The sequence below is a fragment of the Bos javanicus genome, chromosome 5, assembly GCF_032452875.1.
Source record: "Bos javanicus breed banteng chromosome 5, ARS-OSU_banteng_1.0, whole genome shotgun sequence".
NCBI classification, from domain to species: domain Eukaryota; kingdom Metazoa; phylum Chordata; class Mammalia; order Artiodactyla; family Bovidae; genus Bos; species Bos javanicus.
Window position 1 is genome coordinate 37,166,921 of NC_083872.1, and position 25,576 is coordinate 37,192,496.

At 36.9% G+C, this 25,576-nt stretch overlaps 2 protein-coding genes across 7 annotated transcripts in view; one reads left to right on the forward strand and one right to left on the reverse strand.

Moving 5' to 3' along the window:
- Positions 1-2,045, reverse strand: part of IRAK4 (interleukin 1 receptor associated kinase 4) — a 28,618-nt gene extending 26,573 nt beyond the window's left edge. Inside the window, exon 1 of one of the 4 annotated variants that reach the window (XM_061416395.1) lies at positions 1,927-2,037. The gene's annotated coding sequence lies outside the window, so the exon portion shown is untranslated. The other 3 variants (XM_061416398.1, XM_061416396.1, XM_061416397.1) reach the window with 3 other exon arrangements.
- Positions 1,424-24,998, forward strand: PUS7L (pseudouridine synthase 7 like). 3 transcript variants are annotated; one of them, XM_061416394.1, is made up of 9 exons: positions 1,424-1,712; positions 5,474-6,399; positions 9,059-9,218; positions 10,830-11,022; positions 13,694-13,792; positions 14,798-14,879; positions 16,671-16,951; positions 21,337-21,390; positions 22,565-24,998. In XM_061416394.1, the coding sequence occupies exons 2-9, from the start codon at positions 5,487-5,489 to the stop codon at positions 22,889-22,891; spliced, it is 2,109 nt and encodes a 702-aa protein (XP_061272378.1). In that variant the 5' UTR covers positions 1,424-1,712; positions 5,474-5,486; the 3' UTR covers positions 22,892-24,998. The 3 variants fall into 3 exon arrangements, with proteins under 3 accessions (XP_061272378.1, XP_061272377.1, XP_061272375.1); XM_061416393.1 differs by lacking the exon at positions 1,424-1,712 and adding an exon at positions 2,100-4,275; XM_061416391.1 differs by lacking the exon at positions 1,424-1,712 and adding an exon at positions 2,101-2,229.
- Positions 24,999-25,576: the final 578 nt, after the last annotated feature.

Consider the following 25,576-nt stretch of genomic DNA (forward strand, 5'->3'; position numbering starts at 1 on the left):
GGGATTTTCCAGGCAAGAGTGCTTGTATTCTAACAGATGAAGATGGGTAATAAGCATTTACTCTACAGTACATTGTGCTGTGTTAAGTTGCTACAGTCATGTCTGACTCTTTTGTTACCCCATGGACTGTAGCCCACCAGGCTCCTCTGTCCATGGGATATTCCAGGCAAGGATACTGGAGTGGATTGCCATTCCTTCTCCAGGGGATCTTCCCAACTCAGGGACAGAACCCGAGTCTCTTATGTCTCCTGCATTAACAGGTGGGTCCTTTACCACTAGCGCCACTGGGAAGTCTTTATATGATGCCAAATGAAAAGGAAAAAAAAAAAAATAACTGAGAAGGGGTTTTAATTTTCAATAGAGTACTCAGAGTAGGCCTCAATAAGGTGCCATGGGATTAAAGGTTTAAGGGAATGAGAAAGCTAGCCACTGGGATATATGTGGTAAAAGTTTCTGGGCAAAAGGAATAGAGACTGTAAAGGTCTGGAACGGGCTCACTGAGGAACCACAAGGAGACAGACTGGAGAAGAGGGAGCAGGAGAGCAGAGTAGAAGAGAGGGGTAATGGGGCCAGTCCCCTAAGGTCCTACTTCATTTTCATCTTCTGAGGGAGATGAGAAGACAGGGGAGATTTTTGAGAAGAGGACAGACACGCTCTATACTTAAAAGGACATCGGGGACTGCTGCGGGAAATTATTGTTGTTTAATCGCTGTTTAAATTATTGTTGAATAAAGTATATTAAAATGAGGGCAGAGAAGCAGGAAGAGATCAATTAAGTGAGTACATCAATAATCCAGGTGGGAGGTGCTTGTGGCTTACATCAGAGTGGTAGCAAAGAAGGTAGAATTCCTAGGATGATGGATATTTTCTGAGGTAGAAACCTCAGAAATCACACAGAATCCTGTATGCTACTATGAAGGGTGAGAAGTCGGCACCAAGGTTTCTGGCTTGAACAAGCTTCCTGACCTTTACAATAAGATGGAGAAGACTGTGAAAGGAGCATGTTTAGCCTGGAAGTTCAGGATTTCTGTTTGGACAGGGTTAAGCAAACGTCAAATGAACGTTTAGCATGCAAACAAAAGAAAAAAGAAATTTTAACTTTCTGACAGGTCTCTTCAAGGATTACCCCCAGAAAGGGAAAAGGCAAATCTGAATATTCTCTGCTCTCAGCTCTTTAGGCAGAGACGTTTTTGAGGCTCTTGTTCAGTTGCTAAGTCCTGTCCCACTCTGCGACCCCAAATAGGCCACCAGGCTCCTCTATCCTCCACTATCTCTAGGAATTTGCTCAAATTCATGTCCAGTGAGTCGGTGATGCTATCCAATCATCTCTTCCTCTGCCACCCCTTCTTTTGCCTTCAATCTTCCCCAGCATCCCATCCTAAATGGCTAAAAGGCTTTCTGAGGTTGCTTTTCATCCCTTTGTTCCCTCTCGTTTCCAGGCTGTCGGTACCCTTTCCCCATCTGATAACGTACTGACAATGCCGCTCCACTTTCTGTTTCCTGGAAGCCTGAGAAACCAGCTAATTAGAATCTTGTGGGGGTTCAGAATGCTTTCCACGCGGCCAGCATCTTTGTTGGGCGCTGGTCCTACTTCCTGGTTCCGAGGAAAAGAGATTTCATTTCGTAAACAGGGTTCTCAGAACACACAGCCCGGGAATTGAGAAACTCGAGGCGAGGTCCGACCATCGAGTGACACCTCTCTTCGCCCCACGGTAACTCCACCGGTCCCACCAATTTTCTAATCCCTAGGGACCCACCCAAGTCTTTATCCTGGAGCAGGCGCTGCCCAAGCAACCTACTTCCCCTCTAACTTTTCTCACTTGGGCTGAAGAGAAGTCGATTTTCCTTCCTCCACAACCCGGAGGCCAGGGCGCAGACCTCGGACACTTCGCGGAAAAGGTGGCGCGCAAGTCCGGAACCCCTTACCTGCCCGGGCGCAGGGCGCAGGGGCGCACAGGGCGCCGTGGGGCTGAGCCAGAGACCTAAGGACCCAGGTACTACGAAGGGCCGGGGCGTGCCCAATCCGTCAGGTCCCGCCCCCGCCCCGCTCCGCCCCCTTCCTCTTAGTGCTTCCCCATCGCCGCTCCACTGCGTGAAAAATCCCGGAAAGGCGCTTCTTTAAGTAGGAGCCTGTCCCTTTAAATACTCTTCTGTCGGAGACTAGCTAGTTTATGGCTTCCGGGCATGCGCACAGCGTGGTGCGGAGGAAACCCTTTAGCTGGACTTGAGGTAGACCGGGCTGTGCTTCTTGGCGCCACGTGGGCTTGTGCGGGGGGCGATGACAGTATTGGCATTGAGATCCTGACCCTCGGTCCGCAAGAGGAGCGCGGTGTGAGCTAGTATCGCGCCTTGAGTTAGGCGGGGATGGGGGTGGAGAAGACGCCCGTGGAGCCAATGGCTGTGTCGGGGTGCTTTTGAAAGCGCCTGAAGTCTGTGCTGCAGGAGTCAGTCCTGCTGGTTGGTGGCAGAAGTAGGAGTGAATTAGGTGGAGCATTGGCAGTGGAAGGAACAGGAGGAGCTACTGTCCTTTTTAAACATTCTCCTAGACTCTGCCCTTAGCCACAATCCAAATTCCCAAGCCTTGGGTCAGCCAAACTGCCCCCTCCATGTCCGCCGGGCGGGCTTATCGACACATCTGTTGCATGGGAACTCAACTTTGTGTGGGTTCCTTGGCTGCCCTTCAGCACGGTTCCACTCTTACTAAGATGCTTGGTTGTAATTCCCTCATCGTTGTATTCTCAAATTGTTCTCCTATGCCACTAGCTTAGAATGTTTTCATATCTTCTTCCTACAGCTGAGCTCTTGATCACATCTTGTTGCTTTCGATCTCCTCCAACTGTTCAACAGATTCATCCTGCTCAGTACTATTAGTCCAACTGTTCAACAGATTCATCCTGCCTAGTACTATCAGTCATCTTACTAAAACATCTTTTAGGATTGTGTTATTTTCCTGCTCAGACACCTCCAGTGGCCATCAATTTACCACTCAATGGATTCTAAGCTCCTGCCAGCGCATTAACTGTTTTACCTAGTTCGGCGCTAATCCGGCCATATTTTCCAGAACTGTGCTAGAAAACACTTTGTCCTGCTGCTCTGTATCTGGGCTGTTCAGTTTTTTCTTAACACGTTGCATAGTTTGCTTATGCCTTTGCCTCATTTCTGTCTCCTGAACTGTTTTGAAAATGTGGCCACTTCTTACATTATGCTTTACTGATTATTCTAGGCAAAAGTTGACCCCCTCTTTCTTCCTCTTCACTCTTACTGCTCTTATTTTGTACTAGTCATTTTATTTATTCAATAATCATTATGGATTGTGCCCCTACTATGTGCTTGATTCTGTTCTAATTGTGAGATAATCAGTGAATAAAGCAGACAGGGTTCTTGCTTTCATAGAGCAAACATTCTAGTTGGGGTAGGTGTATAGTAAATAGTGAAGTAAAACGATTAAATAGAAATGATATGCAGAAAATTAAATAAGATTTTATGAAAAATAGTGACTTGCTGGTTTCTTCCGATTATTGGTCAAGGAAGATCTCTAAGGATATTATTGAAGAGGAATTGATTTAATCAACAGGAACAGTTGGTATAAAGGAACTGAAGAAGGCCAGTGTAGCTGGAGTATAGTGGATAATGGGGAAAGGGTACAGGTTAAATTTGGAAAACAGAGTTCAGAATCTTAGAAGTCTTTGGAAGCCAGGGTATGTAATTTGGATTTTATTATAAATGTGATTAGAGGGTTTAAAAAGGGTTGTGATATGATTTAATTTTCCTTTTTAAATCATTCTGGCTACTATGTGGAAAATTGACTATGGTGGACTAGTAATAGAAGCAGAGATTAGAGGCCTTCACAGTGTATAAGAATTTCTGGAATGGACGTATTAAAATAGAGGTGATGAATGGGCAGTAGGGATAATCAAAGAGCCAGATGCTTAAAGGTGATGCAACTTTTGGTGATGAGAAAATCAAAGCTAAGACCGAGACAAAGTGGAAGGTTTGAGGTTGAGATTAAGGAACTGAGGGACTGTGATGTTAAATGGATCATCCATACAGATGGTCTTGGAGGTCATGCTGGGTAGTATATTTTAAGCTAGGTATTAAAGTCATTAGTGAGTGAAGAAGAATTGTCCTGGGACCAGAGAGAGGCTGGCAGCAAATAGTACAGTCCGATGGCATGTACTTCAAAGGAAATGGGATTTGAGGAGGTAGAGGAGGAAGAAGTGGTTTGGAAGGAGCAGTGGCAAACACGGAAAATATTTACAACCTGCAGGTCCCCAGGTGGGTATGAAAGGAAAAATAGCTGTCACATAGGAGGACTACAGAAGAAGCAGCCCGAGGGGAAATATCCAGGTTTCAGTTCAGGCAAGAAACTGAGGAGTCTGTGCAGGAAATTAAGGAATGAGGAAAAATAAATATATCCTATTTATTTCCTAGGAAAGTAGAATATTAGGAAATTTCTGTGAGTTCCACATTACAGAAAGGATGGAGTGGAAGTGGTTTTCTAAATTGGTTCAGATGAATAGAATACACTGTAGAAATGGGATGAAGGTCCAGATGATGTATTGCCTGGAGAGCATGATGAACACAAAGAACGGAGCAGTACCAGTTCCTTGGGCATTTTATCTCTCCTGAAACTCTGTGTGATAGCCATGGGTTACGCGAAGAGTGAAGGTTGCTTCAAGAAGCTCTGTAAACGTGTCTTCTCTCTGATGCCAGAGAGAGATGGTTGTACTTTTCTTATGGGTCAACTGAAAAAGTTTGTATCCAAGTTTTCATGAAGGTTTAAGGTCCAAGGTTAACATAAGCCTTCCTTGAACCCTAATCACATTGCATGTTGGTTTTATTTAATTGTTTTTTTTGGCCATGCGCCTTGGAATCATGCTTAGCAGATCTTAGTTCCCTGACCAGGGATCAAGCCTGCACCCCCTGCATTGAAAGCTTGGAGTCTTATCCACTGGATCACCATGGAAATCCTGCAAATTGTTTTTAGTACTTCATTATATGTCAGTGTGGACTGTGTATTCCTGTCTTCTCTTCAGCCTTTCCCCCACCCCTATCCCTCCATATATTAGTATCTAGTCACAGAGTCTCTGAAATTAACTGGAAATTTAGGTTTCAGGGGTGGAGTTCAGACAAATTGTTGTAAAAAAAAAATGTATGTTCTAGTCTCTTTTTGTTGGTCTACCAATGATATTTTAAAAGTGAACTTGAAACTAATCCTTTTAATCCTGGAATTTTAATAGATGAAAGCCTGGAGTAGGTGAAGAGCCAAGATGCAAATTAGCAGACATGCCATCTCGGTATAAGAGAGTCAAAATACACATGATATATAGAAATAAATTAGTAATGTCATTTAAGGGGACTTGGAAGGGAGAGAGAGAAGCAGAAATAAATAAATTCTGCAAACCTATTTCTTTTTTTGTTATCCAGATTTTTTTTTCTTCCTGGTAATTGATCACCTCTTTTTCTTTTGTAGGCATTGTTCAAGAATGGAAGAGGATACAGATTTCAGAATCAGATTTAGTTCTTTGTGTTTCATAACTGATCATGTTGGTTTTTGTGGCACCATAAAAAGCTCACCAAGTGACTTCATTGTTATTGAGATTGACGAACACGGAGAGTTAGTTAATAAAGAGAGTGACAAACTTGTTTATGAGGTTAGTAAAGTACTACCTGAGCCAAATACTTTGGCTAAAAAAGCAAAACTAGATCTTCAGATTTTATCTTTTGAAGAGACAAGCAATCAAGAAGTCAGTACTTTGGCTGGGAGCTCCAGTGATGACCACAATTTTGTGCCTTGTTCAGAAAAAGAAGATACTATCAAAGATAGAACTTACAAAGGTGAAGAAGAAAATGTTGATGTATTAGGCTCCTTGTTAGATGAAAAAACGAATGAATTACTGAATCAGTTTGCCTGTGATATAAAAGAGAAGTGGGACTCTAAAACTGAGCTAATTGGACCATCTCCTGAATTCTCATTAGGCAGAATCCTTGACAAGAACCAGAGGGCTACCTTGCATAGTGCTATTAGGCAGAAATTTCCTTTTTTAATAACTGTAGGAAAAAACAGTGAAATTGTTGTAAGACCAAATCTTGAGTATAAAGAACTTTGTCACTTGGTATCCGAAGAGGAAGCATTTGACTTTTTTAAATATTTGGATGCAAAGAAAGAAAATTCCAAATTTACCTTTAAACCTGATACGAACAAACAGCACAGAAAAGCTGTCCACCATTTTGTCAACAAGAAGTTTGGAAATCTTGTGGAAACCAAATCCTTTCCTGAACTGAATGACAGTGCTGATAATCCAAATGTAGTGATAACTGTAAGATTTCGGGTCAAGGCACACAAGCACTGCAAGAGGTCTCTTCTTGAGTGCCAGGGAAGAAAAGATATATACACAGGTAATAATACATCATTACCATTTTCTTAGGTAAACTTAGATAAAATTGTGTGAAATCTGTGTAATTTCAAATGAATTAAATAGACATGTCCAGAAGGATATTGAAAACAATATATGGGTCCTTTTTTAAGTGGAAGATAAGCCTTTCAAAATATACTAGTTGTAAAATATTAACCTTATTGATGAAAGTGTGGTTAACATGTTTATAGTTAATGTAGTTACAAATGTATAAAGTTAAAGAATTACTTTGGTTAATAAATATCATAGGGGTGAATCTTGATTTCACATTTTGAAAGTTATCTTAAGTATTTGGAGAGAAGTAAAATATGTTTGCTGTACTTGGGGAAGTGAAGAGAATACCTTGTAATCTGGAACAGCCGGACTTTATAGCCTATGGAAAGAATCCTGCAGACTTACAGGGAGTTCCTTTGTTTGACACTGTCCATCTTTTAAAGAAGAGTTTCTCAAAATTTTGCATTCATATAATCATCAAAAGGGCTTGTTGAGAGAGATTTCTGAGCCCTGTTATTAGTTTCTGATTTTTATTCTGTGTAATACACTTTCTTGGTCTGTTTTTCATAGTTTGCAGTTCCTAGCCAGGCTGTTCCTATACTTTTAAGATATTTTAGTGGTATCTGTCTAGTTCCATAGATTTGGTATATTTAAAATACTATTATTTTTTTTCACATTATTACTAACTGATACTCAAAGTTTTGGCTCCAGGACTAGGATAGTTCTTGTAAATTATTATGGATCTCAAACAGGTTTTGCTTATGTTGTAATTATGTTTAACTTACTGGCAATTTAAAATTAATTTTTAAAAATATGAATTTATGTTTATCGATGAAGGTGGTCAAAAGGTACATACTCCCAGTTATAAACAAGTCCTGGAATATTGTGTACAGACAGCATGATTGTTGTTGTTTTGTCACTAAGTCGTTTCCAACTCTTTGCGATCCCTCTGGCTGTGGCCTGCTAAGTTGTGTCTGACTCTTTGGGACCCCATGGGCTATGGCCCGCCAGACTCCTCTGTCCATGGGATTTCCCAGGCTGGAATACCGGAGTGGGTCACCATTTCCTTCCCCAGGGGATCTTCCCAACCCAGGGATCAGACCTGTGGATTCTTTACCACTGAGCCATCAGGAAGCCTGTATAGTATGGTGACCATAGTCAATGATATCGTATTGTATATTTGAAAGTTGCTAAGAAAATAGATCTTAAAAGTTGTCATCACAAGAAAAAAATTGTAATTATGTGTGGTGATAAATGTTGACTTATTGTGGTGGTCATTTTACAATATGTTCAAATATCAAATCATTATTGCAGATTTTTAAAACTTTTCATAAATAATATACACCCTACATATTTTTGAAACTTGCTGTTTCCATGTTTTTAGAGATTCTTTATACAGAGATATAAAGAACATACAGATCTTTCTTTTCTTTTAAACATGATTTCTAAAGAATAGCTATTATAAGCTTTTGTTTAGCTATTTCATTTATTCAGAGATAGATGGATTTCACATCCTTCTGCTTCCTGAGTCAGGCTTATGTTAAATGTTCATTTTTCTTAGAGTGCTCCTCAAAGAGACTCTTGTAGCTCCTGATGATTGTTACAGGAGTTGAACAAAACAGAAATTATTCTGCAGAATACTTTGAATATCCTTTCCATGATCTGAGGGAAGAGGGCAGTACTTGGAAGTGTCATATGTTTATGGTGAACTGAGGACTGAGATATTTTCTTACTGTTAATGTTGGTAGGTTATATAGGCCAACAAGTTGGCAGGGGTTGGGGTTAGTGCTTGGTGGTAATTGTTACTGGGCTTGTTCCTCCTTCCACTTTTGCAATCTCATTATCACCTTCTCATCTAATAGACATTTGAAGGATCTACCATGAGGCAACAAGCTCTGTTTTATTTACTGATTTCCTGGCCTGGAACTCCCAGTCTACAGGGCATACAAACTTAAAGAGATAAATTATGGCATGGTGTTCAGTGTCATGATGTAGATAATGACAGCTTGTGAAGACATGTAGGTTTAAGTAATCAACTCCTTGTAACGTTCGTTTTTTCATCTATTCAACAAATATTTGAATACTTACTATGTGTTAGTCTGAGGGTATAATGGTCAATGAAACAAACACGATCCCTACTTTGGGAGCATTCAGCCTTGAGAACCTGGAAGGAATTTGAGGGAAAACTACTGTGGCCCTTGGATCTTGAAGCATGAAAAGAAGTGTGGCAAATAATAAATGGAGGGAGCATGTGTTTTAGACAAAGGCCCTCAATGCACGCAAGTCCACAGCAGTGAAAGGCTTTAGTTCATCCAAGGATTGTGACAAGTTCTCTGGGTTACAATTATAGGATATATAAGATAGCCCAAGTGCAGACTGGAGGGGTGGATTAGGGCCAGTGTGAATACCTAATCAGGGAATGTGGATTTTTTTTTTTTTTTTCTGTAAGCCTTTAGTGAACCAACTAGCATTTAAAAAATGAGAGCTGAAATCTGTGAGGTTTGTATTTTACTGACTATATTTTGGTTAAAAAATACTCATCTAAATTAATGATTTGATTCACTATAATGATCTGTAAGTTTGCTAAGAATGTAAGTGATGTATTTAGCTGCCTTTTTTTGTAATTGAGAATTTTTTGTTTGTTTCAGCTTTTACCCTACGAAAAGAAAATCTAGAAATGTTTGAAGCAGTTGGTTTTTTAGCTGTCAAACTTGGTGTGATTGCTTCGGATTTTAGTTATGCGGGACTTAAAGACAAGAAAGCCATCACTTATCAAGCGATGGTGGTTAGAAAAGTGACACCAGAGAGGTAATAAGATGTTTAAAGGATAGAGCTTTATTTTCTTATTGCATCAAATAAATAAATACTAGATTAAAAACTGAGACTAATACTGGGAGCATATTAACCTCACTATCAATAGTAATTGATTATAGGCTTATTGAGCAGCATATTCTGCATTAATAGTATAATTATCTTCTAAATAGACTTTTATTATTGTAAAAGTAATACATGTTTATTGTAGAAGTTTAGAAAAATATAAAAAAATATTAAATGTCACTGAAATTTCTCTTACACAGAAATAACCACAAAAACATTTTGATCTGTTTCAGATATTTTTCAGAGACTATGGTATATGCAGATGCTACAGAGGCCTTTTTTATATATGTGAAAATTGTACTGTATATGTAATTTGTATTTTACTTATAAAATTAAAATAGTATTTTTAATGAAAATTTATGTCATGAAATATTTCAAAGTCATGTTTATTATATGGACTAATTTGTTTAACTTTCCCCTGTTTTGGGATATAGAAATTTGTTCCAGTTTTTCACTGTAAATACTACTATGATTAATTTTATTACACTTAAATCTGTGCCTTGTGGATGCTTTCCTTAAGGTAAAGTTCAGAAAAGTTGAATCATTGGACTAAAATTCTGCCTAACTTGACATATTAAAAATATATTAATCTTTGGTCATCAGATATTTAAGTACTATTTTCTGGTAAATATTTTTAAGTTCTTATATGAGGGACAGAAAAATGTTTATGATTTTGTCTATGTGGTCAAAAAGTGCACTGTACTAAGAAGGAATGACTTTAGATGTTGAAAGGTATTTAGATGTTAAAAACTGCTTTTTAACCACCAAAGACAAAATAGTTTATTAGTTTCTAGGAGGACAGAGTAGTTTGATTTGGCTTATGGGTATGGAATTTTAATTACCCTTTAACCAATAATAAGATTTTAGCAGATGCAGAAAATCTGAAGGTATTTTGGAGGGCCTGTAAGCAAAAGAGTCTGCCTAATAAAGCAGATGGTTCCTTTAGGGACTACAGAAAATATAGATGTAAAGAAAAATTCACATCAGTTCTTATAGGATCTTAGAAGTTAGGATAAGACAATTGGGATCTAATATTGGTGAAGAGCTGAAAACTTGAGTAAAGAAGTGTTCAGAGCAGAATTTTAGGAAAGTCCTCTGGCGCTAGTGGTTTTTTGGTAACATTAGAGGAAAACTGAGGAGGAAAGGAGCAAAGTCTAAGGACAGAAGAGCGAAGAACAGTTAAGGGGTTCTATCACTTGAACTATGGAGAAGTCAGAAGGCTACATAGAGTGATAGCATTAGGAATATGTGTTCCAGTTCTTAGAATAACTCTGTTAATATAATCCTACGATAAAGGGTTTTTAGTGCACATTTTTTGAAATAAATTAAAGATGTGTTTTTGAAATAATTCCCCCAGTTTTTCAGTATTCCAGTATAAGTGGTTGTCTGCCATCTGTCATTTAAACTTTATTTTAAATTAATTTTTTGACATTTTTAGCATTTTAAACATGTTAATAATTTTTAACATTAGTTTAAACACAAACTATTTTTTAAATGTAAGAGTTAACTGAATCCAAATGATAAATGATTTATCATTCATAGGTTGAAAAATATTGAAAAAGAAGTTGAAAAGAAAAGAATGAATGTGTTTAACATTCGGTCTGTAGAGGATTCCCTTAGACTTGGTCAGCTCAAAGGAAATCACTTTGATATTGTCATCAGAAATTTAAAAAATCAAATAAATGATTCTGCAAACCTGAGAGAGAGAATTTTGGAGGCAATAGAAAATGTTAAGGTAAGAAAACTGCACTGTAGAGTATTTTGGGAAAATCTTTATTTACATTAAGATATGAAGGGAAGTATTTTGTACATTTTCTTTTTATGTGCGTGTATAATTATTTAAAAAAATGATAACTGGGTCCATTTTACTTAGTTTTTATTTTTCTTCTTAGTATATATCTTTGTATTGGAAAAAACACAACATTAGTGTAATTAAAAAAATTGTATAGACTCTCCCAGTTGGAAGGGTAAAACCTATCTGTTTAAAAGGACAGTTTTTTTTTTTAGTGTCTGTCATTTAGAGTAGTATTACAGGCAAAGAGATTAATTTGAGGGGAGACTTTGTTCAGCATTTCTTTTCAGAAATCTTTGGTAAATAGTTTTTATATTACTTTCAAAATGGTTTTTCTTTTCAATCTAATTTTGAATTTTGTTTCAATGTATGCAAATGGTAAATCATATACATTTTACTATTCTTACAGTAAAAAAAATTACTTACTGTAAGTTTTAAAATGATATTTGCTGGGCATCTAAATGTGCACATATAGCCATAGCCTTCATTCTGATCATATAAACTGTGGGTCAGCAAACTTTTCTCTGTGAAGGGCCAGAAAAGAAATGTTCGTGTTTTGTAGACATATGGTCTCTGTTGCAGCTACTCTAGTGGCTATTGTGTGGAAGCATCCATGAACCATACATAAATGAATGAGCATGGCCGTATTCCAGTAGAACTTTGTATACAAAAACAGTGGTTACAGGGCCAGATTTGACTTGTGGGCCAGTTAAATAGCTTGCCAACCCCTGATCTGGACCAGAAATTCTCAACCTAGGGTGTTTTTAAAAAATTTCAATAATCTGTTTTTTCTCCCAGACCGATTGAATAAGAACATTTGGGGATATAGCTTAGGCATTAGCATTAAAAAAAAATCTCCCTAAGTGATTCTAGTCCACAGCTAACATTGAGAAACACTGCTGCAAGTTTCTGACCACAAAGACCTTTTCATACAATTTTACGCCTCTCCAACAGGAAAACAAACAGAAACCAGATTTTAATCACTATTATACCTAACAGTCAGGAAAATATCTTCACTAAAGATATTAAAATCCTCGTATGGTTATTTTTTCCTTTTCTCTAGACCTGCCTAAGATTCTTTATTTTTTTTCTTTTCCCCCTGTTAAACTATTAGAAAGATATCTCTTAGAAAAGGGAGTGGGGCTTTCTGAACTCTGATGTTATTTATTGCCCATCTTTCATTTGGTACCTATTCATATACATTTTAAAATCTCCCTAGGAATAATCTTAGATTTAGCCAACTTTCCTTTAGTTCTCATGATGAGGGGAAGTGAGCTGAGAAGTCCTGAAAATAAGAAATCTTTGGAGTTTTGTTTTAAAGGGTTATAACTCAGATTGCTATAACATTTTATTGCAATCAACCCTGAATAACTTGGCAGGGGTACTTAAAACTCTTCTGGTGTTTTTAGCATATTGTCTAATGTTATTTTTCCAAATTTGAAATATTTAAAAGTATTTAACTGTGAGACTTAATACAGGGGGTACTTATTCTATCTGCAGTTGATCTTAGTGGCATGAGGTCAGGATGCAATTTCTTGTGTAGCATGCTGATTACAGATTATCTTTTATTTGCATCTTTTATTGAACAGTCCTGGAGTTGGTGCTCGATAACCATCATTGAATGAATATATTAAAATATTCCCCCCATAGAGTGAGTGTAGAGAGCTCTTTTGTCTTTCAGGAAACCATATGGGCCTGTTGTTTGCTTTGTGAGGACATGTTTAACCACCAGCCAGTGTCCTCAATGGCTGCAGTAGTAAATATCAATTTTCCGTTCCTACCGAAGTGATGCTGTGCCATTGTCTTGGCCCAGACTTTCAGAAACTGAGATAATCGAAAAACCAACCATTATATACAAAAAAGACAGGACTTGCTGGGTTTGAAAATAAACCTGCTTCGTATTTCAAGCATCTGCAGACAGCCGAATCCTCGAAATCAGGAGGAGCTTCAGGTATCAGAGCAGATGCAGTACTAGGTAACAAGTTCATCCCAGTTTTCCCAGAGCTTTCCTGATTTTAGCACCAAGAATCCCACATGCCAGAAAACTCCTCAGTAATGGGAATGAAAAGCTCACATATTTTTAAAAACTTTTCACTTATTTTCTGATTTTCAATCATTTATTCTTTTCCTTTGTATTCTTTAACCATATAGTGTTTCTCAGCCCACTTGGTATCCGTGTGTGTATTGCCAATTACAAGACTGTTTTATTACAGTAAGGACAAAGAGAAAGACTGGGTTACATACACAATAATTGTATTTATTTATCTTAGTTTGAGACTGTAACAAAGAACCATAGGCAAGGTGATTTTTAAACAAGAGAAAATTACTTCTAGTTCTGGAGGCTAGAAGCCTGAGATCAGGATACCTGCCTGGTCTTCTTATTGTATTCACATGTGGTGGAAAGAGAGTCGGCGAGCTCCACCACCTTTTCTTATAAGAGTTCTTATCCTATTTATGAAGCCGCTATGCTCATGATCTAATTATCTCTTCAAGTCCCTATGTCCAGATACCATCACACTGGAGGTTAGAGTTTCAACATGTGATTTTTGGGAGGACACACACATGAGTCTATAATAATATATTTTTAATTAACTGATTTTTTGTGTGTTTATAGAATAAAGGGTTTGTGAATTACTATGGACCACAGAGATTTGGGATGGGAAGGAAAGTTCACACGGACCAAATTGGATTGGCTTTGCTGAAGAGTGAAACGGTATGGATTCTGAAAAGATATGAACTTACCTGTTTTGTCAGATGTACTTATTACATGAGCCAGCTCATTGCTTTCTTAACCCAGCATATAAATGCATGTATACCCCCATATATATGTACTGTACATCATGTTTATTGAACAGCCACTATGTTCATGATATCACTTTATAGCAAAACAGATGCTGAGTAATATTTGTTTGAATGAATGAATAGTATAAAAGAAGAATGAGTTGGAGGCTAGATTGAATGCCCTGTTTTAAGATCCTTTCCTACTCTAAGATGCATACTTAGAAATAAGTTGTAGTACTGGAGACAGTGATAAAATACAGGAACTAGTAGATATGTCTTTTTTTTAAAGGAGCATCTTTTAATCTGTTTATGTTTTAAAAGAAAATATTAAAGTTGGGGATTTTTAAAACTTTTATTTACATTTATTTTTTAAAAATTTATTTTTTGTTCATTTAAAATGTTCATCTTTTGTTCATTTAAAATGGTGTTTTGAATTTCGTATGTAGAAAACGTTTTGTTACATTGCAGATTTTAATGTATTTAATAAATGCAACATGCAGATTAAAAAAAAAAAATTTATTTATAAGACCAAAGACAAAGACTTCTGAAACTTGAGAACACAAATGAAATTAGTGGCTTGCCACTTGCCTATGCTTGTTCTCTCCCCCTTTTTTGTTGTGTGTGTTAGGTAAGCCTGAGTTTTATGTCATCACTTAATACTGTGTTCTTACTTCTATGATAGAGGCAAAAAATGACAGAAGAAGATCTATGGAAGTTGTGTCAACCACTTTTCCAGTCCATAAGATTTTAAATCTGTGTATTAGGTTGCTTTGCACTGGAGGTTAATTCTAAATTGTTTAGCTTATGAATGCTTAAAGATAGAATTGCCATGTCAAATATCATGTTAAATGCCTATTCTTTCAAGATGTACCTTTTTTTTTTTTAAAGTAATTTGTCATTTTCATCTGATATGTATTTGCTTGTTTGGTCTTTAAAGGTGAAGGCTGTAAAATTGTTTTTTACACCAGAAGATTTGGATGATCCTGTAAATAGAGCAAAGAAATATTTTCTTCAGACTGGTACTTTAAAAGTTTCTTTACCTCATATATAGTTAGGTAGATATACAAGAGTTATATCATCAGGATAGCATTCATTTCTATGTAAATGTGATAAGAAATAGACTGTAATATATTATATATTTAAACATTTTTATTATGTGCCCTAGCTACTCCATTTTTATGGGACTTTTGTATAACTCTTGCTTTGGGGTTGGGTGAGGGGAAAGATGCTTTATGAGTTTTTCCTGGCCTAAATCCTCAAAAAAGATAAGAGTTCCCAGTTCTAAACTGACATTGATATAAGTATAATTCACTGTGATCAGGAGACTGAAAAATAAACTAAATAAAAGTACATTTGTTATATCTGGTACTTTGTCCATTGTTTTTGATCTAGTCTCCATTTAGCCCTGATTGCTAATTTTGAAAACTTTAGCTAAGTATATGTAGAATACTTAATGAGAAGCACTAAAAAAAATTTGTTGAGTGTGGTTCTAGAGTCAGTCTACATGGGTTTAATACAACTTTAGTACTTCCCAGCATATAGTCTCATGCAAGTGATTTAGCCTCATTGTTTTAGTTTCTTCATCTGCAAATTGAAGCTGCTGCTGTTACTGCTGCTAAGTCGCTTCAGTCGTGTCCGACTCTGTGCGACCCCATAGACAGCAGCCCACCAGGCTCCGCCGTCCCTGGGATTCTCTAGGCAAGAATACTGGAGTGGGTTGCCGTTTCCTCCTCCAATGCATGAAAGTGAAAAGTGAAAGTGAAGTCACTCAGTCGTGTCTGACTCTCAGCGACCCCATGGACTGCAGCCCACCAGGCTCCTCCTTCCATGGGATTTTCTAGGCAAGAGTACTGGAGTGGGGTGCCATTGCCTTCTTCGAAATTGAAGCTAATGATACCTAAAAGACTGTTAATATTTAAATAAATAATAGATTTAATGCTCTTAAAATAGTGCCTGGCTTATTCTGAATACTGAATAAATGTTATATGTATTTAAGTAATAACAACAACCATAAGATTTTAGATTCATTAAATATATGATCAACATATATGTGCATATTAAATTTCACTTGCATAGAAATAAAGGACATCAGTTTCTAATATCTCCATTATTTTTAATTATGTACATATTACATATATAATGATTAGTAGGTGAAAAATATTTTTATACCACACCCAAATCTATAAACCATATGAGCATTTCACATTGTTATGAGTGATCTAAGTAATACTAAACAAAGTTCAAAATTACATCTATTGAGAAAATAATTTCCTTATGGCAGTGGTTGTTAAACTTTAGTGTGTACAAGAAACCTGGTGCATTTGTTAAAATGCTTACTCCAAGGCCCTACCTGAATAAGCAGCTTTGCCATGGAGTCCAGTAATCTAATTTTAAAAAGCATGCTGAATAGTAGAATGACTGAATAGTATACTTGAAGGATCCAGATGTCAACCCTTTCTTATTGAAAAAATTTTGTCAAATGTCCATTATAGCTCTTTAAAATCTCAGCTCAGGAACTTATATAATGCTTTAAAAAAAGTGTTCTAAATAATTGCAAATTAGTTAATCTCCATCCTGACATTGGAGTTACTAATGTACTCTTTTTAAAGCAGGGAAAGTGAATGAACCATATGATTAATGATTTTTAACAAACAAAAAACCTCTTCAAATGTAGCTCTGGTTTATAGTTGGTGCTGAGCCTTATCTTCATATGCAGGTTCCCAGGATAGCTCAGTACATTTAGAGAGCCTAGTAAAGCTCTTAATAACTGGCCTTTGAATAAAAGGAACTGACTGATCTCTTTGTTTCAGAGGATGCTAAAGGCACACTTTCCCTGATGCCCGAATTCAAAGTTCGGGAGAGAGCCCTGTTAGAGTCACTGCATCGCTTTGGCGTGACGGAGGAGGGCTGCATCCAGGCGTGGTTCTCCTTCCCCCATTCTCTGCGCATATTCTACGTTCATGCATACAGCAGCAAAATCTGGAATGAGGCAGTGTCTTACAGACTTGCAACTTATGGCTCAAGAGTTGTGGAGGGTGACTTGGTCTGTTTGGATGAAGATGTAGACAATGAGCAATTACCAAGTAGTAAAGTAAGTATCATGTCATCAAGAGTTGTTATGTATCAGGAGCACTTATTTTCAGAAACTCTTATTTTAGAAAAAACTTAAAACTAAACATGCTTTTTTTTTAAACTTTTATTTGCTCATCTGCTTCTACTCTGCTGTCAGCTGACACTTAACATGCCATTAAATAGAAGTATAAAAATGGTCAGTAGTGTGAAGTGAGAGTTACAAAGATAGTAAGCCTTCCTGAAAAGAACACGTTCTTTAGAAAATTACACAAGCAATTCATGAATCGGGCTTCCCAAGTGGCTCACTGGTAAAAGCATCCGCCTGCCAATGCAGGAGATGCAGTAGACACAGATTCCACCCCCAGGTAGGGAAGATCCCCTGGAGGAAGACATGGCAACCCATTCTGGTATTCTTGCCTGGAGAATCCCATGGACAGAGGAACCTGGTGGGCTACAGTCTGTGGGGTTGCAAAGAGTCAGATAAGACTGAGCAGCTGAGCACACACCCAATGCATGAAACAGGCTCCTTAAAATCCAGAACAGTGCAGATGGAGATGTCATTCCTGCCACAACTCTATTGTGATTTCCTCTGCCACTATCAGAAAATCAACCTCTTTTGGCATATTTCCTTCTAGACCATTTTCTATGCTTTCCCATAAATATCCACAGAAAGTGGATTTTTATTGTTAGTTAACAATGAGGAAAGTAAGTACAGAACTTTGAGACTTGAAACTCAAACTATGAAAAGGAAAAATAATAAAATTTCTATAATAATGCTATATAGGATATGAAATGTCGTTTCTTTTATATAAGTGTGGTTTTACATTTTGTTTTTTTCTCTCAACAATATCTTAGAGACATTTATATTAATGAAATATAATTTGTCTTATAAAATTGATCCTTCCGTTTTCTCCATGGTATTTTGGATATTTTGGATATTGGTATTTCCAACTAGTATTTTTTATGGTATTTTAATCTCTGTGAATTTGACCTACATAATAAAATTGAATTCCATAAATCACATAAAGAAATTCATTTCATAGCATTGTAATGCAAAAAGAGACTATTCATCATGATCTTAATTCAATCTCAAAAATGTATTTTAAAAATTAAAGAAGGGATTTGAGTAGTGCTTTTGTATATAACATCATAAAATCATTGAACTTTAGGGGAGAAAAATATGTTAGAGACTTCTTTCTAATTCCCATTTCATAGAAATGAAAATTGAGACCCAGACTGGAGAGGAGACAGGTTAAGTGATGTAGGTAGCAGAATTCAGAGGACCTAGTTGTCTGATTCCTAGCCCAGCTTGGTCTCTACTAGAGAAATCATGGGGTGTAGAAAAGTGTCAGCATACAGAGATAGGGCATGGTCCTATTTTTCAAAAATGGAGAAAAAATAGACTGTGAACTTAGCATAAAGGATGATTTATCTAAATTAACGGCAGAGTTTTAGGTGTATAAGTTAGGATTTTGTTTGTTTGTTTGTTTCAAGTGATAGAAGCCCATCTCAGACTAACTTAAGGAAAGCAGACAAGAATTTCTTGGCCCTTATAACTGAAAGTCCATGATTGATTCAGGTGCAGCTGTTATGAAGGAGCTTAAACAATGTCCTAAATCATCCACTTCATTTTCTTCATCTTTCAGCTCTGCTTTCCTCTCTGTCAGATCCATTCTTAGTTTCTTCTCCAGAAAAGAAGCCTTTTATTTCCTAACAGTTTCAGTCAAAGCCATGGAATTGAGTCTCAGAATGGCTTGGTTTGTGTTCCCTGTCCCCAGACCAGTTACTGTGGACTGCAGTATGTGATTGGCAAAGCCTGTGTTCCAAGGACTTCTTCCTGGAACCATCCCACCCAAACCACATTCAAGAACTGGGAGGGAAGCTCCCAGGAAATTGCAAATACACTATCAGAAAAGGAGTCAAGGCTGAGTGATGAGTGAGCCACAACAAAGAGGTCTGCTTTACTATTCTATTAAATGAATGACTTGTGAATGTTTAGATAAGAAAGTCAGGGACTTCCCTGGTGATCCGGTGTCTAAGACTCTGTGCTCCCAAGGCAGGGGGCCTGGGTTCCATCCCTGGTCAGGGAATTAGATTCCACATACTGCAACCAAGAGTTCTCATGCTTCAGCTAACGTTCACATGCCACAATAAAGATCCTGCTAGCTGCAACAAGATCGAAGATCTTGGCGTGCCACAATTAAGACCTGGCACAGTCAAACAATAAAATATAAGAACCATTAAGGGAAAAAAAAAAAAGTGATCCCTAGGAGCTTCATTAAGAATGGTCATTTAACTGAGACACAGATTCTGAAACTGTGTAAAAAGAAATCTAGCAGCATCTTAGATTTTATTTTACCTCATTTAAATGGAAGAAGGGCTATGTCAGTTAATTCCATTTTGATAAATAATGAAAAACATTCAGTTTTTTTAATACCTTTCAGAAAACATATCCTTTTTAAATATTTCTTGGCAACGCATTATTTAGTAAGTCAGCCATTTCTAATTCAAATTTTCAGAAGTTCACTTTGACAAGATATAGCAGTAATCTCTGAAATGCATGTGTCTCATAAGACTTCAGTATTCTTGCCTGGAGAATCCCATGGATGGAGGAACATGGTGGGCTACAGTCCACAGGGTCGCAAAGAGTCGAACATGACTGAGCAACTTCACTTTCACTTTCATAAGACTTTGTTCCAGGTAACATTTGCAAGGATATTTTTGTGATCAGGATTTTGTCTGCTTTTCTTTCAGGAGATATAGGAGAAAAGAAAACATTTTCTCTTTCACCTTTTGCAGAGTTTCCTTTTATTAGCAGCGAAAAATATCTGTATTTTTAAAATTGATTATTTATACTTTATTAGTTAGCACTGAGAAAAGAAAAGGCAAGAATTGGAGGCTCAGGACATAAAATATGGAAAATCTGGAAAAGGAAAAAAAATTAATATTTGTAGAATATTTCATGTTGCGCATCTACATTAAAAATTGTAGGAAACTATAGGAAACTAATCTGAGTCCCTTTTCAATAGAATTACTAGGCCTACTGCTGCTGCTGCTGCTAAGTCGCTTCAGTCGTGTCCAACTCTGTGCAACCCCATAGACGGCAGCCCACCAGGCTCCCCCATCCATGGGATTCTCCAGGCAAGAGCACTGGTGTGAGTTGCCATTTCCTTCTCCAATGCATGAAAGTGAAAAGTGAAAGTGAAAGTGAAGTTGCTCAGTCGTGTCTGACTCTTAGCGACCCCATGGACTGCAGCCTAGCAGGCTCCTCCGTCCATGGGATTGGCCAGGCAAGAGTACTAGGCCTACAGATGTAGCTTAATTTCAGGTGACTTGGCAGATTTTCATAATTTTTTTGTGAGTAAGATGGAGAAATGTGAATTAGACAAGGAGAAAATCACGTGAATTCATCTTTGTGGAGCTGCCATACGACAAAGAATGGTTAGTTCATCAGTTGATATCAGCTTGGAGGGAGCTCTCTAAAGAGAGCTACAGTGTTCTGTACTTGAAAATGTTTGTTCAGTATTTTCACCAATTGCTTACATTGTAGTATTTTAGGAATGCTTATGATTTTGTGAAAGGCAAAGAGCTGGAATTGATGATGCAAGAGAGATCATAGCCCCATGTATTTTGGTCAGATCACATCTAGAGTATTATGTCCATTTCTGAATGCAGCAGTTAAAATGGGTTATTAACATGTAAACAAACAAATAAACCCAAAATGAAAAACCAAAAAGGAGGGATATTATTTATCTGAGTAGGGAGAATTGGGAAAGCAAGCAAGTTTAGAGAAGATCTAGGCATTATATGGTGAATGCTTTAGGAAAATGAGACTGTGTTAATCCTCATGGAGTGATGGTAGCTACCTTTATACTTTTGAGCTTTCATGTCTCAGGGAAATCAGAATGATTTATTCTGTGTCCTAGAGCAACATTTCTCAAACTTATCACTCACTTCTTTTTTTTTCCCCACGTACGTGTGACAATTACTGCTAGTCTATGGAACACATTTTGAGAAGCACTATTTCTCATAGAATACTATGATTCCTGTTGGGGACAGAGGTTGGAGAGGGATTTCATGGAAACAGATTTTTGATTCAGTGTAATAAAAAAAAATACTTTGCTATTTAGAAAAAGATGATTGGTAACTGAGGTGAAGGTGTTGCTTCAGAGTGATATGCTGCCCCATTCTCTGTTTCCCCTGCAGTTATCGGGTTAAAGCAAGAAGAATCATTCTAATTTTTAGGTAGTCTGCTCCTATAGAAACAAGCTGTGAAAAGATCTTATTTGAGTTTGAGTATATTCAGTTAAGAAGTTGTATTATACGTAACAGAGTTAGGAAAAGTTGAGGGAATTTGGAACATTTGAGAATCATCTGTATTTTCATCATGTTTTTAAAAAATAGGTTCATCTGGTAACCGAAGAAGAGGAATCAGCTAACACATATGCAATACATCAGGTAAACTTGCTTAAAAATTAGTATCATTTAGATTTAAATGTAGACATTGTGCTGAAAAGACAGTGTACTAACCATTTCTCCTCCCCGCCTCCTTTTTTTCTACCACTTTTTATTCAGATATATTTTATATACAATAAAATTCACTTCTTATAGTTCTATGAGTTTTGATAAATGTAGACAATCATATGACTACCACAAGAATCAAGATAAAGAACAGTTTCCCGTCTCCCTCAAACTTCCTGTGCCCCTTTGCAGTCACCTCTCACTCCTGCCCCAGCCCCAACTCAGCTATTTCCTGTGCTACAGTTTTGCCTTTGAAAGAATGCCGTAGAAATGGATTCATATAGGATATGTGATTTTTTGTGTGTCTGGCTTCTTCCAATGAGCATAATGAATTTGAAATTTTCGTGTTGTATGTATTTGAGTTTTTTACCTGGTGCCTTTTCCTGCCTACATTTTGGTTCCAGTTAAAGGAAAAATATCTAGAAGTCATCAGCAAAGGAGGAAACCTCCACAAAATGTAGTTTACTCATGAGCAGCTGAGAAAATAGAAATTAATTTTGCAGCTTCTTGAGTGCTTCATGTTTTTATTAATAAGTAAGCAAGGAAAATGGAAAATTGTCAAATTTTCTGTGATTGAGCAGTAGGGATTATTCTTTTTGTTCCAGAAAGAATATGCTTTTAGCATTGTATGACTGCATAAAGATTAAGTCTGTTGGGTAATTAGATGTACCTCAACTTCTTATTCCATTTCTTCTACCTTAACAGCAATTTGTCAAATAATATCTGACTTGAGTTGGTTACCTTGTTAACTAAGAGTCCTTCTTGATTTCAGTTATCTCTTCTTTTTGCCTGGTAGCGTTAAAAAGAATCAAAATAGTGTAGTATACAGTGGCATGTTTTAGAGTGATTGCAATGTTTGTATTCTGAGTGTGTTTTTACATATTCAAGTCCCAGTCATAAAAGTAAATTTAAAATATGATTGCATATGGACTTCACTGGCAGCCCAATGGTTAAGATTCCATACTTCCACTGCAGGGGATGTGGGTTCAAGCCTTTGTTAAGGAAGTAAGATCCCATGTGCTATGCAGGGTGGCCTAAAAAAAAAAGAAATAATCACATATTTTTCTGAAGGCTGTTTCATGTACCTTTTTTCTCCCTTTCCCTTGCATAGGTGGTTCTTCCAGTGCTTGGATACAATATTCAGTACCCTAAAAACAAAGTGGGGCAGTGGTACCAGGAAGTACTCAGCAGAGATGGACTACAGACATGTAAATTTAAAATACCTACCCTGAAACTGAATGTTCCAGGATGCTATAGAAAGATTTTGAAACATCCCTGTAATCTCTCATACCAACTGATGGAAGACCATGGTATTGATGTCAAGAAGGAAGGTTCCCACATTGATGAAGCAACTTTATCTCTTTTGATCTCTTTTGATCTTGACGCTTCGTGTTACGCTACAGTTTGTCTGAGGGAAATAATGAAGCATGACTTTTAAAACTGATACCCTTGATATAATCATGTATGTGCCACTTTTTAAAGGAAAGTGAAAAGGGAGCTAAAATTTCTTGAGTGTCTACCATGTGCTACAAGCTTTATAATTATCTCCTTTAATTATACACCATCCCAATGAAGTAGGAATTTGATACTTAGATTGAAGAGGACGTACAGCAAGTGGCAAAATCTGAACTTAAGACTCCAAAGCCTTTGTTTTTTCTATTATCTAATGTCTCGATGATCTTTATTCTGTGCTGTAAAAGTAAAAATCTTTCTGGACTATTAGGAGCATACTGCAAGATAATATTAAAGAAGGTGACATTAAAGAAAAACTTTTGGAGTAATGTTTATATCCTGAGGCTACTTGCTTAAAATGTTGATGAAACTAGGTTGTAATGAAAACACATGGTTGAAGAGAAAGATAAAAGAAGCATTTTGTTAATTAGTGCCATTCTTTTCTATTTTTGCAATTATTGATCAGAACAGTACTTCAGGAAAATATTATCCCTCTATTTATTAATATGATATCCCAGGGGTAAAAAATTACCCCTTTATGAAATAAATGATCTTTGATGAACATTGAAATAAATTTTTATACAGTTTCTTTATTTTGACATGTACTGACCCCTTTGTTCTATCATCTAGAACATAAACTTTTAGAGTCAGATCTGCGCTCAGACTCCAGCTCTGACACTTACTAGTGACTGGGTATTATTGATTCTTTTTGAGGCTCATTTGAGGAATCAAGATGGCACCAACCTCATAAGCAACAAATAATAGAATTATCTCCACCTTTTTAATGTTGCTAGAGGAAGAAAACATTTTACCCATTCCGAAATTTAAATGTGTTAATTTGTTTATTTATTTTAATTGGAGGATAATTACTTGACAATATTGTGATAGTTTTTGCCATACACTGACATGAGTCAGCCATAGGTGTACATGTGTCCCCCAGTCCTGAACCCCCTCCCCCCTCCCTCCTCACTTCATCCCTCTGGGTTGTCTCACAGCACTGGCTTTGGGTGCCCTGCTTCATGCAATGAACTGGCACTGGTCATCTGTTTTACATACGGTAATATACATGTTTCAATGCTATTCTCTCAAATCATCCTACCCTCGCCTTCCACAGAGTCCAAAAGTCTGTTCTTTACATCTGTATCTCTTTCCCTGTCTTGCATATAGGGTCATCATTACCATCTTTCTAAATTCCCTATATATACGTTAATATACTGTATTTGTCTTTCTGACTTACCCCACTGTGTGTAATAGGCTCCAGTTTCATCCACCTCATTAGAACTGACTCAAATGCATTCTTTTTTTATAGCTGAGTAATACTCCATGTGTGTATGTACCACAACTTCCTTATCCATTCATCTGCCAATGGACATCTAGGTTGATTCCATTTATTGTAAATAGTGCTGCAATGAACATTGGGGTACTTGTGTCTTTTTCAGTTCTAAATATTTGTTAGTTTAACTATTCCATGTGACAAATCTCTTTAACCATTTTATATCAGTTAAATTTGGGAGGAAATGGAATATACTGATTGGAAAAATCTGAGCATTCTTTTATTGCTGGTAGCGTTACATAATGATTTAAATTTAAAATACTGTAGAGAGTATTATATGTTAGTAATGTGGTACTTTTATATATTTAAGTGAGTCAAACCATTTTGGATATATTAACATAAGGAAATAAAATTCAAAAGAAGGAAAAAACTATATGCAATGTGAGATTTGCTTAGTGTAACATTTTTATGTATTAGAAAGAATCAGTTTGAAAGTCCAGCATTAGCTAACCTAAAGTAAAATGAGATGGAACAATTTGATGGCAAAACATATAGGTATTAAAAATGAAGGTTTTATGTATGTGAGAAAATATTGCCCCTCAAAAGTATGTGTAAAACACAAATGGAGTGTATATACTAAATGCAGCTTTTACACAGGAGGGGCACTTCAGAATAGTGATTAAAAGCATGGGTACTGGAGACAAACTCCTGTAGTTTGAAGCTTGGCTCTGCCGTTTACAGCGGTGTGGCCTTATTAGTTTGTGTGTTTCAGTTTCAACTTCTGTAAAAACAGGGATGGTAATAAACATACCTCTTAGGATTATTGTGATGATTTTTTGAGTTAATATATGTAAAGCAGCTTAGAAAAGTGCCTAGCACTTAGTTACTGTTAAATAAATACCCACAAATCCAAGTTTGGAAGGGAACAGAAAGAAATGAAAAGGCCATTCTGTTAAGATCATAGAATGTTTGGAATTTTTTTAATACTAGAAGATTCCTGTTTTGTCTTTATATATTTTAATAATTAATAAATTCAGGACACAAAAATTGCAGATTGTTGTACTGTGGATTTTCAAAATTACCTTTATTACCTAATGGTCATTGAAAATGAAACGATGCTGTATTAAGTAGTACAAAAAATTAGAAATAATGTTTTAACTTTTGCATGATAAATTATATCTTGTAAATATAATCTGAAAGTGAATTACTAAATAATTAAATCCCAGTTTTCTTTCCGTCCCTGGGATTCTTCAGGCAAGAACACTGGAGTGGGTTGCCATTTCCTTCTCCAGTGCATGAAAGTGAAAAGTAAAAGTGAAGTCGCTCAGTCGTGTCCTACTCTTTGCGACCCCATGGACTGTAGCCCACCAGGCTCCTCCATCCATGGGATTTTCCAGG